The sequence below is a fragment of the Centruroides sculpturatus genome, unplaced genomic scaffold, assembly GCF_000671375.1.
Source record: "Centruroides sculpturatus isolate CEXI.00-Female unplaced genomic scaffold, Cexi_2.0 scaffold227, whole genome shotgun sequence".
Lineage (NCBI taxonomy): Eukaryota > Metazoa > Arthropoda > Arachnida > Scorpiones > Buthidae > Centruroides > Centruroides sculpturatus.
In genome coordinates, this window is record NW_019384481.1 from 24,779 (window position 1) to 40,181 (window position 15,403).

Consider the following 15,403-nt stretch of genomic DNA (forward strand, 5'->3'; position numbering starts at 1 on the left):
ATAATAATTGATTCAATTTCATTTCTAATAAATAAATTTTTCATACAAGAGATATTCCCAGACAGATCATATCTTAATATAGTTATCCTATTTATAAAAATAAATGAGAAAAATCTGATGGTAACTAGAGACAAATTATAATTATTCTGATCTTACCAAAAATTTTTGAAAAGGTTTATTACAAAAGATTAATCAGCTTTATTGAAAAATATAATTTCATATATAATAATTACCATGGATTTAAAAAAACATCTACATGACTGATGCCTTAGCACATTGATAATAACTTGCTGCTTGCAAGGTCCTAATAAGTAGTCACCAGGGCTTTGGCAATAATTTTATTTTCCTGTTTTCTGCCTTGTGCCATTATGAAATTATAATTAAGCTGATATTTGGGATGAACATTGAAACTAAACTCAAGCAGTAAAAATATGAAAATAAACTATATATCATTATAGCTTTCATATCATTAGCACAACTTATTTTATTATCTAGCACACTGGCAGTCATGGAATATGTTGGTATTCTGCAGGCTTAAGTCTGAACTCTGTACAAATAAACAATATTAAAAAAAAAGTTTTAAAGAAATGCTTTTTATTCACATAAATACACTAGAAAGTAAAAAATAAATCTTCTTCAGCTTTCACAGTATTCTTAGTATTATGTGACCAAAAATAAGTGTGGGACATTCATGTTTAGAAATATTCTTAGTTACACTTCCTATCAATTTTTATGGGCTTCCCATGAGCACCCCAACACTTTTAATTTTGGTCACATAAAACTGTAAAAGCTGAATAAAATTTATTTTTTATTGCACTTATGTGAATAAAAAGAATTTCCTTAAAACCTCTTTTAATACGTTTTTGTCTACCTTTTGATTTTATACATTTATAACTAAAAAGGGACGATGCTTTGTCCTACATATAGTGTCATCTGTTATCAAATTTTTAAAAATTTCAATTTTTTATCAATTATTAAAATTGTTTGCAAACTCTAAAAAAATGTATTGTCATTGAATACAAGTGCATGCAAAGTTTCAACCTGATCAGAAATTCAAAAGTTAACGAAAATTGAGTTACTTTATCTGGACAGACAAATAAAGAGAGTATATTAATGAAAAGCATATAAAAAGTGTACTGTCAAAACTAAATGATTTCTGGATTAGAGTGAGTTATATTACTGCTACTATTAATATAACTCCCAAAAGATGAACAGTTCAACAAACACACTAAACATTTTTACATACTACTTCTAGCACTAATGTTTAATAAATATTAAAAAAATAAAAGAAATAAAAACGTTTTTGGCTGCTTTACCGACCCTCATCAAGTTACAAAAAATTTTTTATGCCTTTTAAACAGGAATTCCCAATGGGTCAATATTAGGGTGGATTCCGGGATCCCGGTTGTTTTTTTAACCCAGAAAATATCCCGGAAAATTTTTCTTATCCCGGGAAATCTCGCAAATTTCTTAAAAATTCACTTTTTTTCTTATTTTGTGTTAAGGTTGAGGAATTTTGCAAATAGAAAGCATAATTAACTCATTCACTGTCAAAATACATTTTATTTATTAATTTTAAACCTACCTATTAGTTTTTTTTTAAATTTTTGCTCGTTATAGCATGTCACAAATGGTCAATAATCAATATATAGCTTATTTGTGGCAGGACTATAAAAATTCTTTACTTGTCGGAACCTGTAATATCTGGAATAATTGTGCTTACGCTGTCTTGAGTTTTAACCATGCCCAGTAGCTTCAATAAATGCCTGACGCCAGATTGTGCAAATTGGGCAAGGATACAAACGAGTACAAAGTCTGCAAGTATGAAGTTTTTCTTCATAAACCTGATTATTAAAGCCAAATGAATTGCCGAATTATCGAGCTCTAAGCTTGATGCCGCTATTAAAGCAGCCAAGGTAGACAAATCAAGAATACTAGAGAGCGAAAGAAGTACTACAATCTCGAAAACGAACTCGAAATCTTCCAGGCTACAGGTGAAAAAACACATAATATCTGTCTTCTCTTAAATGCATTAAACACTATTCCAATCACATCAATTGAATCGGAAAGGGCATTCTCGGTGGCAAGACTTTTCATTACTAAAATAAGAATTAGAGTGAGTTATCGGAGTATTGACCATCTTTGCTTTTTAAAATCTTATAAAAGTTTGCAATATTTTGTATTATATTTTATTTAAAAAACGAAAATTACCTTCTAAATTAGAAGTTCATTTTTTTAATTTTTAACTCAATTCAAAACATTTTTTTTGTTGTTGTTGTATGCAGTTTCCAGCAAACTTTAATTAATTTTTTTCTATTTGTGAAAATTTCTACGTTATTTAAAGGTAATTTTTATTATAGGCCTATAGACCTTACACAGCATTATTAATATGATTTTGGAGGTTACAGAACTTTAAAATTACTTTAAAAAATGGAAAATAATTATATCATTTGATTTCAAGATATTTTGTATACCTTAAAAATAATTAATTCTATCCCGGGATTTCCTGGGATCCCGGGAAACAGTTCACTTTTATCCCGGGATCCCGGGACAAGCAAAAGACCAGGAAATGAGAAACCCTAGTCAATATAAATCCCCCTGGAGGCCAATGGAATTTTGAAAGGGTTGATGTAAGTAAAGAGATCAATTGAGGTCAATGAAAAAATCAGATACTTATTGTTCTTTCTTGAGAATTTCAGATAATTTTCAAATAAGAATAATAACAATCATGGAAAATTCATTAGCTGATTTAATAATTTACTTGATATTGTAAACTTTATACTAATAAACTGGAAATTATTTTTGTCCCAACTTAATACTCATATTGTCAATCCCTACTGTGTTTCTATAAGTTTTGAAAACACATTTTGCTAACTCAAAATTTTAGATTCAGCGACATTATTTTATGCCTAATTTTGTGTTTTCTTCTGTGTTTTCAAGGGATGAATGATGATATCAAAAAACTGAAGATTGGTATTGTATAAAATTACACCTCTGATTGCATGACATAAAATTCAAAATTTTAACAATTTTTTATATGTACAGGTAACCCCCATATAACACGACACTTCTATAGCACAGATTCACTCTAACACGGTTTGAGAATTGGGAACATCCCCCGTATAACATGGTGCTTTTATAGCATGGGTTCACTCTAACACAGTTTGGGAATTGGGTAAAACTCTCGTACAACATAAAATGTAATAAAGGATACGTTCTTTTATACTTCCGCATAACTCTGCGCTATCATTCTAATTATTTTCATGGCTACTTTGAATGTTCTTTCAACAAATAATCCATTTAATGGTTAAATTTTACAATTGGGACCCTTTTTTTGCCTCTAAAAGCTCATTTTAGAATTATAGATTCCTCCACACGATACTATCGATAGTGCGGGTGCCGCCATCTTTCTTTCACCGTCATTCCTAAATGCCTACAAACAGCAGCACACTCCCATTGCAGAGCGACCTCTATTAACGAACGCACCCACAAACTGTTACCAGCTGATGATGCCCATGCTGAGATCATCATATAAAATGAATAATCCTCTGGTAAAATATTTACTTAAATAATAAATAAGTATTTTACCTATGAAAAAAATAAACAATAAATCCGATTTAAATAAGGATTTAACAGCATGCTTTTTAATTTTTGGAACCTAATCCCCCTTTTCGCACTAGTTCTTTGTTTCGTATAACAGGGATTCGCATAACATGGCAATTTTCTGGAACATAACTCTCGTGTTATAAGAGGATTACCTGTAAACTGATAATCTTATTCTTAAATGCAAATTGATCAATCAAACCTTAATTCTTTAAAATTGCTATTTTTTTAAATTTTAGATTTTGAAAATTTCAAAATGTAGTAAAAAATTTTGTGATTTCACACTGTTACTGACCAATCAAATTTATGAGTTTATATATAATTTTGAGCCTTTAAAGGGCTTTCTAGAAACTATATCATTCATAAAACAAGATGCTTTTAAAGAAGTTTGTAAATTTGATAATAGTAATTTTACTTCAAAAAATTTATTTATTACTTTAAAAAATTTTTATATTGTATTTAAATGTATTATTAGAGAAAAAACCTCACAAGAAAAATATACTATTGAAACATACAAATAAGCTGAATGAATATTTATATTTTGCATTTCACATTTTAAACTTTACCATTCTCTTGAACTTATGAATTAATTTTAGTATAAATATTTGTTGTGAAAGTATTATAAAAATATTTTGTATTAGAGCAACTGTTTATTAATACAAAAAACTAATATGTTTGCTAAGAAAATATCAAATAAAATATCAAAAAAATCAAATAAAACTAAGTTTAATTATAAAAATAACTCTAAAACAACTGGTAATCATTAATTTTGACAGTTTTAAAATATTATCTGTTCATTATGCTATTTTTTAATTACTTGATGTGATAATTTTTGTGCAAGCAAATAATAGTAAAATAAATATATCCAAATATTAGAAATTTCAGAATAATAATAAATTAAAAATACAAAATAAATTTTCAATTTATTTTTTGTATAAAACAAAATATTTTCCATTGATATTTGCTTTATTGCATCATTTATTTTATAGTTTTGCAATATTAACATTGAAGATAAAAATGAATAATTAAATTGATCATTTGTTTGTTTTTAAATTGAAAATATCATTTTTGTGAATTGATTGTCAAGAATATAAATATGATAAAATATACAGCAAAGTTTTGCTAATTAACTTAAATTTAAATGCAATTTATATCACATTATTTAGTGCAAACTATAAAATGAGTTATTATACTTACTTGAGGAACCATATTCTTAAAAGATTCCATAATTTGTGAACTTCTAGCTTCTTGGTAATATGAGAAACAGCCAGTAATAATAACAACAACAGACAACACTAATCCAAGATATAACTGAAATAATATTAAAATAATAAATATATTGCTATGAAATTTAAAAATAATTAATATATCCATTTATTTAAATAATATATGAATATTTTTAACTCTTGAAACTATTAATTACAATGTATACTTAAAAACAATTAAAGATTATGTAAGAATTGAACAAGTTAAAGAAAAACAACCCAATGATGATCTTATCAGCAGTCAGTATATGTCAATTTTCTGTTCTGAAACTTACATTTTCCCAGAGTTGATAGTGACACCTTAGACACATTTCTCTCAATTTTTAGTCACCTCTAGGAAAATTGCACCTTTGAATATGGCAAAGAACAGCCAATTTTAATCAGTCATCATCCGTTCTTCCAGCCTTGGATTAGTATTTGTGTGCCTTTATATCTAGTCGCTAGGAATTATAATTGTGCTTCACCTGCACTTCTGCTTGAGTGCTATCTGATGCAATATACTGTGGCTGTCCGCCATGTTTGTTTTGTATAAATTGTATATAAAATAGGAACTCCTTTCTTCTTTCCTGTAATTCTTCCTTCTGTCTTTAATTGTTTCCTGTCACATGACAGGAACTTTAATGTTTGTGGGTCCTGATTAGGCCAGTGTACAAAGAGAAAGGAAGGTGTCCTGCCCAAAGGGGACCTGGAAAAACCAGGAGTGGACAAAAGTCACTTTTGGATTTGTCACTGATGAAATAGGTCAGATGGAAAGACTGAGAGACAAGCTACAAGGAGTCAGGCCTAGGAAGATAGAAGGAGAGAGAGGATCAGTATAGATCATGTGCAGACGGTGACTCAGAACTAAGTAAGCAAATCTTTCCCTACATGCTCAGAAACCTGCTTTGACTGTTTGTTAATACCCTGGATGCCAACAGATTGGATTTTCATCATTCACAAAGTGACCATAGTCGACATTACTCCAGTATCATAACCCACCAATCTAAGCTACCAGTAGACCATCCTTTCTTTTCTTAGTTGTAAGTAGTAATAATATTAGGTTTAAGTTGAATTGTCATTGTCTTAATTTTAAGATGAATTGTATCTAAATCAATTGTCGTGGGAAGTTTGATCAAGAGTGGGGACTTAATACATATATATACTTTTGTTCTCTGTAATGGGCAGTCTGACCTCTGTTACCTCATTTCGATCAATAAAAGGCAATTGACTGTTATTTGCATCATCTTTTGTCACGTGTTTCTCATCCTTTCACAATACATCATCCAACTTTAAAACTCTATGCATCAAGAACTGTTCCTGTGCTTCCCATTGTGGGATGTATTTGTCAGAATTCTTAAGTAAGAAAATTTGTAAAGTCTCTCTCTTCATGATAATAGTGCATGTAACAGCAAATGCTATGTCTTACTTAGATGTGTAACATACTGTACAAATTTTTGTACTGTCTAATAAATGTTTAAGTGTAGTTAATTGTGTTGAATGACTCTTTCCAACTGAATCTCATCATTTCCTACTCCATCCTCTTACCCCTAGTCTCACATATGAGACCACATTATTGCCATCCACAAAAATGCTCAAAAACTCAAGCAGTAGGTGTAACCCAAAATGACTTCTAAAACTTAACACTGCATTGAGTAATAACAATCCACAAAACCTTTTTTATAACAGTGTTGTCTCCATAACAAACTTCACAAACGTTTTTGACCTCCACCGAGGTCTTCTTCAGGTGGCGACTAAACGGTGTCTCCTCTTGACCATTGGAACGATGCCACTCAAGATGTAAATAATGCGCATACCACGTTTTACCCTTCCGCCTGTCCCAGCTTGAATTCCTTGAAGTTTGTTACGGACTTCAAATAAACAATGATCTACAATTAACCAGTAACCGGCGCAAAATTCTTTAAAATTGGCAAACGTTTTCGATTCCCCTCCTGGGATCTTCTTCAGGCTTATTTTTATACCTTCCGTTATAACTGGATTCTTTAATTCGAATGTTTTTAAAAAATTTGAAACGTGCCATTTTTCGAAAAAATTTCCAAAAGTGGAAGGAATCCACGTGTTATTTCAAATATAATTTTCTACCAATGGGGATTCGTTGTGTGGCGCAATACCTCATATAATTTATCTTATAAAATATATTATGATTTATCGTCAATTAAAAATTGCCATGCTGCAGAGAGATTTATTTCTTCTTTGAAATTAATGCATGCGGATTTGCGATCGGCTTTAAAGATTTCCACTGCCTCCGAAGTTCTTAGTTGCCCCTGGTGTTGGGTGGTGCGGATAACATGCGCTTCATTGAAGATAGGTGTGATGCCTGGGTTTGTTGCATAAGTAGATAGGGCCGTCGTACATTTATTATGTTCGATGTCGGATTTATGCTCTTTTAATCTTTGACAATTTTCCGTGTACCCACTGGTAACGAACCCATTATTAATAAGGTGAGATGGATGTGTTTAACAAGAGCTATTAGACTCACAAGAAGGAAAGTATATTCTTTGATTGCCAAGATTATTCGTATAGAAGATTCCTTATTTCAACAAGATCCAAATCTCTTGGTAGTCGAAAATGCAAAGCAAGTCAACATCTATAATAGATTGAGATATGATTGGAAAATTCATTATATCCAAAAAATGCATTGGATTTTGCAATATCAAGTACCTAAGAGATCCAATAAGGTAAACTGTCCGTTCATGAATTGGGATAATATACAGTTTCCGAAGTTTGTTAAGTAGGTACTGAGGTATGGTCCTGCATACGTACCTCCTCCTTCCCCTAAGGAAGCAAGTAACTCTTTTATCCCAGACTTGGAAAATCTACCAAAAGGACTGTTGCATAACCAAAAAGAATACTACAGATGGTTAGCATCAATTAAGATCGGTACCGCAAAGGAATCTAAGGAGGTTATACAGATGAAACATAAATTGAATAGAGCTTCCAAATGGATAAAGAGTAATGACATTGTTTTGACCAGAGCGGATAAAGCCACAGTAATGGTGTTAATGAAAAGAGAGACGAATGAGAAAGGAATAATTGAATACCTCTCATTAACTCAGTGCTCAGAAATAGAAACAAGCTGGATGGATAAGATGCAAGCAAGAATTAAACGATTTGCTAATACGAAACTAGCCAGGAACATGGATATGAGGAACATAATTGTAGATGACCCAGATGTGCCGAAGCTGTTCGCCTTTGCAAAGACATATAAACAAGGGCAACAACTCAGATCTATATTAGACAAAGGGAGAGCTCCCACCATTAAGTTGGAAAAGTTATTACATAACAGGCTATCCGCGCACTTGAAAGACTACCAGTTCAAGATAGAAAGTCCAATGGAGCTTTTAAAAGAACTTAAGAAGAGAGACACTTCAAATTGCGCAACGATATTGGATTTTAGATCCTTATACCCATCAATAAAAATTCAAATATGTTTTTGTGCGCTCAGCGACTTCTTTCTTTCTAGCATAAAAGACACCACATTGCACCACAATATAATAGATTTAGCACATCTGGCTTGTTACAATTCCGTATTCCAATTCAAGAGCACTATATACGTGAAAGGAAGAGGTGTGCCAATGGGAAGTTTGTTATCTGAAGATTTATGTGAAATGGTAATCAGAATATTAGAAAGCAAAGTCCTTCCCTCCTTTCTCTCAAATATTAGCCTGTACGGAAGATATATCGACGATATAATTATCCTTTGGAAAACAGCCAGATATGGAACATTTTACGGAAACAATGAACAACAACCGATATGGCCTCGTAGTGAGACTGGAACAACATAGTAAGGATAAAGTACTCTTCTTGGATATAGTCATAGATATGAAAGAAAGGACAGTACAAACTTATGTATACAGAAAACGTACAGTGGTATCAACGTATAAACCTTATGAATCTTGTGACCCATTTTCTTATAAGATAGCGGTGTTTAGAGCATTAGTAGAAAGAGCATATACGCATTCTTCCATCTCCCAAGCCCTCCAACGAGAATTAAATTACATTAGGAAGATCGCTAAAGAGCATGGTTACAGCAATATTATAAATGGATTGTGTAAGCAGCACTGGTGTTTACAGAATCTTGTAGAAGAAAAGATAGAGGTACAAAATAATGGAAATGAGGATAGCATAGAGAGGGTACCAATAACGTATAACCCACATCTAAAGGCAATGTACGAAAAAATTGCAAAAGTAAAGGGAATTAAGATTGCATACAAAAGAAACCCAACCATTTACAGTTTATTAAGGAACGGGAAGGACAATTCTGACCCAAACAGGCTTCCAGAGATATATAGTATTCCATTAAAAGATAACAGATGGGATAGGCCTTTAGTGTATATTGGATCCACCAAACGTTCTTTGGCCACAAGATTAAAAGAGCATAAATCTGACATCGAACATAATAAATGTACGACGGCCCTATCTACTTATGCAACAAACCCAGGCATCACACCTATCTTCAATGAAGCGCATGTTATCCGCACCACCCAACACCAGGGGCAACTAAGAACTTCGGAGGCAGTGGAAATCTTTAAAGCCGATCGCAAATCCGCATGCATTAATTTCAAAGAAGAAATAAATCTCTCTGCAGCATGGCAATTTTTAATTGACGATAAATCATAATATATTTTATAAGATAAATTATATGAGGTATTGCGCCACACAACGAATCCCCATTGGTAGAAAATTATATTTGAAATAACACGTGGATTCCTTCCACTTTTGGAAATTTTTTCGAAAAATGGCACGTTTCAAATTTTTTAAAAACATTCGAATTAAAGAATCCAGTTATAACGGAAGGTATAAAAATAAGCCTGAAGAAGATCCCAGGAGGGGAATCGAAAACGTTTGCCGATTTTAAAGAATTTTGCGCCAGTTACTGATTAATTGTAGATTGTTGTTTATTTGAAGTATATACAACCCAGTGTGGTGAGAAAGTACATTTGTTACAGAGACAACACTGTTATAAAAAAGGTTTTGTGGATTGTTAGTAGGTGTAACCTACTTGGTATCAGAAGTTTCTGAGTGTAATCACTTATATTCAGTGATAAGAAGGCTCTAAAGGCCACATAAAATACCACAATTATATAAAACAAAAACAAATTTATCTATCTAAAAACACCTTTTATCTTGGAGACTAAACAAATAAAATTAGCTAATATAATACATTAATTTGATAATGTATTGAATTATAACCTTTGTATCATTTTAAATGAGAAATAGTTGATAAAAGCATTCCTCACAACAAAAAATATATCAAACAAAATTCTTGAAAACCTAAAATTTTATAAAAATACATATTCAGTATAAAATTGATTTGAGCTTGTAAACTATATTTTTAAAAATAAAATTAGAAAATCTATATTTATGGTTTTCATATCATTGCAAGTCAAATTATTTTAAGGAGTTTTGAACTATTGAATTTACCTGTAAATATGGCAGTCGCGTGCCATGACATTTGATGATAGGGAAGCTGTGTTTCTGTAAGAAGCCAACTTACAGAGACAATCAGTTAATTGCGCATCAGGGTTCATTCGTATTCGTTTATTCCATAAGCCAGTAAAAACTGTACATATCTTTAAATGTATTTTTAATAGATTACTTAACGTACTTAATAAATAAACAAGTTCAATATAACTACTTCTGTATTTGTTCTTTCTTGATCAATAGATTCCCTATGCCCTCTAAATACCAATTCTCGCTTTGAGAAAAAACATATAACATCTATTAATTTAGATATAATATATCTATTAGCCGTAATTAAGTTATAATTTTCAATATTTATTTTATATTGTTTATTAATGTTAAATTTTATTCTGCTTTGATTTCCAAATTGCTTCAATTTTACGAGAGAATCGATGTGACATTTACGATTTTTGTGTCTTTTGCCAGCTTTATTCAAATTATTTAAATCATCAAAACCATTCTTATTCCACATACTAATTTCATTTGAAAATAATAGGCAAGGCCAACAAACAATTCTTGCATTTCTATGCATCCACAAAGCCATTTTATGTCTTCATAAATTTTATCGTGAAAATGTCAAACAAATTTTTTTGCTGACGTATTTATATTTAATTTAAGCATTGATCTTTCTCTTTTAATAATGTTTTCTTTTTCATTATATGGTCTTGAGCCAAAACTTTTTTAAAATAAATTTTCAATATCACAATTACATTCCGAATCACTAGCCATGATATAAGAACTAAAATTAAAAATAAAATTATTAAAACTTACTTGGTGAAATAAAATGTGTGGTGGATGCACTGTACTGTACATACCGGTACAAAATATTCTTCAATTGTATGAATATACTTTTAAAGAAAATTATAATTAAATATAGTTTTGTGAAGAAACATACATAAAAATATAAAATATTCTTTACTTTTTAAATATTAAAACAATCCACTTAGTTAAAATTGCTCCCTATGAGTGGCTCATGGATGGAATCAGAGATGATCTTGGTAGGTGTGCAGTGTGTGCATGCATGACAAATCCTGAGGGTGCCGATACCAGTCAATGTCAAATGCCTCTTTTGTCGCATCACTAGTATGCCTCAAAAGACACGACAAGGTTGTTGTAAATTTTAAACATTTCTTACCATAGCTATAAAAATCTAAATATATTAAACTTAATAGTCATTTGTTTTCTAACTAATTCGTTTTAGGACCAAGTGTCCGAGGAAATTTCCAAAATTTACAACTTTTCAGTCACTCGCATTGAACTGGAAAAATTTCTGTCTTTATTACATCTAATATTATGAAGAAATCAGTCCCCACTGTACTCGGCTAGAGATTAGTTCAGTTAAGCTTTTGAGTAAAATTCTGGCTCTTTCAGCAGGGTTTTATTTATGTCCCCAATTCCCTAATCGCTTAATTATTTAACTACTTCTTAAGTAGAAATAAGTCAAAACCGGTTACTTTGTACTTGAATATTTGTAGTCTTGGGAAAGAAGTGGAAAGACAAATTTTTATGACAACGGATACATAAATCGTAAATTTAAGGAAAATAAATTCTATACCTTTTTTTTGTACCTCATGCGTCTCATTCATTAAATTTAATTTTAAATGATGCTGCCAAAGTAACAGTTAATATTTTAATATTGTACAAGAATTGAACACGTTTTTTTCTGCATCCCCTTATAGATGGAACATACAAAATCATATCATTAGTTTAACGTTGAAATTTGTAATACAAGATGGGAGAGCAAAATAAATATATCAAATATTTTAATGGATGTTTTTTTAAACTCCTGTCATCTATACAGAACTATCATAAAAACATAGTAAACTTCTATCAGTTGGGTTAAGTTATAAATCTACTCACGATTCACATAATCAGGCGAGAGCAGCCAGATATCTAGTAGGAAGGCAACTAACAGCCCAGAACCAGTCCTGGATAGAATCATTGAAAGTGTTATGTGTGTGTAGCTTCCACCAGCTAAACCGCATGAGGTTGGTGCTCTGTAAAGCACATGCGCAAATGCGTATAATCTGGCTGCTTGGCAGCTGACCCAGTTTCGACAATACAGTGCTTCCAATCTGCCACTGATTTTCGAATATACAATAGCAATCTTATCGTTTTTTTCACATGTAGTATAGAAATTTGTAATAAGATACATAATGTGGTTATAATAAAATATTAATTTTAATTAATCCAAAATACGTTAAAATATGAAAATAATTGCACAATATGTATTTATTTTTTAGAAAATACAAGGGAAGCACCGCTTCTACCGCTTCCAATGACAGTACGCCACTGAAATATGACAAAGTCATCAGCTGTGTTAGAAAATTGTTTTATAAAAGTAGTAAAGATATTTTCATTATGATAATAAAGGGAAAAATTTAGAAAATAAATTTCCAGTAGGAGTCATATATGAATTTAAATGCAGCTGCACCAATCCCAAAAAAAATTATGTAACAGAAATGAAAAGACAATTAAGAATATGTACAAGAGAACATATTAATACTATTAAAAATAGTAGACACCCACAATTGCCATAAATAATCTGGCTATAATTTGGAAATAATAATTATTAATTACAAAATAACATTCTGTATATGTATCCATATTTTTTTTCCTTAATAAATCGCATCAATTACAGGGCATTTGGCATATTGTACAGGAATACTGTATGCAGATCTCAGATAATTTGAAACTCGATAATTTGAAGTCACAATTATTTCGTCCCTTGAATTTCAAATGAACAAGGATTTTCTGTATTATCAAATTTTTTATATTATTTAAGATCTAAAATTTTTGTTTTTTAGAAATTATTTTCATAAAAACTATTATTTTTAATTGTAAAAATTTCTAATTCCATTTACATATTATCCAGAATTCTTTAATATTTTTTATTTTTTTGATTGAACATTATTTAATTTTTATATTCAACACAGATTTATAAAAAATTTCATGTTAATAGTTACAAAATGCATTTTAGGTTTATATAATTCCATCAATTGTAAAGTTACAACAATATATGTATAAAATTATATATTATATGAAAGATAAAATAAGCCAAAAAAATTGTTTTGAATTAATATTATATATTAAACAGAGGACTTCCAAATATTCCAAACATTTAAAATATAAGATAAAAATGATTGGCAAAAGTTTAAAAAAGTAATGCCTTCATTATAAAAAATTAGAAATAATATATCATCCAGTGTTAAATATAAAATAGATTTTCTTGGAGCATTTATTTTAGGAACTGAATTCAATAGTAAAATTATTTGGATTCTTTTAGTGGCAATAAAATTTTTCAGAACATTTCAAGAACTTTTTCTTTTTCACAATTTTTCATAAATTTTAATTGTTACGTTTTTAAATAAAAAAAGGTAGGTAATTTAAGATGTTTAGACAATGAAATTTTTAGTTCTTTTATAATTTGGTACAAACTTTTGTTAATTTAAAGATTTTTTTGTAAAGAAAGAAAACTATCAGAAAATATACAACCAAATTTATTATCTGAAACATACATTTTTGAAAGCAATTTCAATATGAAGAATTTGGTGCTTGTAAGATTGCACTGAAATTTTTTAATAAAGATCACTAAACTGTATAACCATAGAAGAACATATATGACTCCACTTAAACATACAAAACAGTTGCTGGGAATGGGGTCACTTCCTACTTCCCACTTTTACTACACTTTTTTTACTGTTTCAAAAAATTGTAATATTCAGATTATTTGATTCAGGGATTACAATAAGTACTAAAGAACATTTTCATTGTAGCAGGAATTTGAATACTGGAATATAACTATAACTACATTATTTTAAAAACTTATTTTTATTATATATTAAAATAGAAATAATAAATATTATTCACCTCTTTTTTCAAAGTTAACTGTAGAATATAGGAAAAAACCAAAAGGAGAAATTCTCACAGACTTTCCTTATTTTCGTATTAAATTGAATCNGATTATTTACAGCAGTTTGTGGGTGTCTATTTGCTATGCACTGAGTTTCAGTTGGTGTTTATATTATTAAAAATAATCAGTGCAATTCAGCAATAGTGAAATATAATAATACAAATTGTGAAATAGTTAAAAATAAAATAAAAATAGTTAAAGAAGAAAGAAATGATTAAAAAGAAAATTATATGAACATATTATAACAGACATGGGCAAATACGGCTCTTTTTGAGTTACATGCAGCTCTTGCTGAAAGTGTTAATAATTTCTGCTTTTTATTATTATTTTCACAATTTTATTTTCACAATTTTGTGAAAATATGTTTATTAAAAAATTCAATATTTGTTTTATATTATATTTATATTATATAATAAAATCGCAGTACAGAACTGCAGTACAGAATAAAAAAAAGTACAGAACTGAGGCTCCAATGCATTTTGCAAAACCTACATTTCGGCTCCCACTGAACTTTTGCTTGCCCACCCCTGTATTATAATAGCTAAATGAAGAAAGATAAATGATAATGATGATATACAGTTAGATGATAAGTGGTACTGTCATGTGAATATAAAAGGAAGAATGGCAATAACAATGAAAGTGTGAAAAAAGTGTATAAGTAAAAATGCAATGGTATAGATAATAATGTAATAAACACAATTATATTATTAATGTAAGATTAATGTAAAGAAACAATGATATTGTAAGTACAAGATATTGAGATAATTTATAAAATAAATGACTTGTAAGTTAATATAAAATAATTGTATTAATAGGTAACCAAATTATTATAATTTGGTTACCTATTAATGTAGAAAAGAGAGATCATCATTTAAATATAATGTTAAAATATAAGATGGAAGAAATGAGATAAAAAGATTATAAAATAAGAAATGTTAAAAGGTGAACTGTATGTATACTGATGTATACTATAAAAAGGAAAATGTATACTGATGAAGACTACAATGAAAGTTAAAATCTGCAATGTGATAAGGAGTTGTAATATGGATTTTGATAGAAATAAAACATTTTAATATTTTAATTAATTTAATTATTACAATTATAATATTAGTTTTTTAAATTAAAGAATTAGAAAAGTAATGCCTCTCAGTATGTCACGAAT

The 15,403-nt window shown here is 29.7% G+C and overlaps 1 protein-coding gene across 3 annotated transcripts in view; it reads right to left on the minus strand.

The window, feature by feature from the left end:
• The window catches only part of LOC111621440 (sodium/potassium-transporting ATPase subunit alpha-like), a 101,576-nt gene that overhangs the window by 20,771 nt on the left and 65,402 nt on the right, over nucleotides 1–15,403 (minus strand). For all 3 annotated transcript variants that reach the window (XM_023363588.1, XM_023363586.1, XM_023363587.1), the window contains one exon: nucleotides 4,801–4,914. In XM_023363588.1, the coding sequence (XP_023219356.1) occupies nucleotides 4,801–4,914 (114 nt within the window). The remainder of the gene's footprint in view (nucleotides 1–4,800; nucleotides 4,915–15,403) is intronic.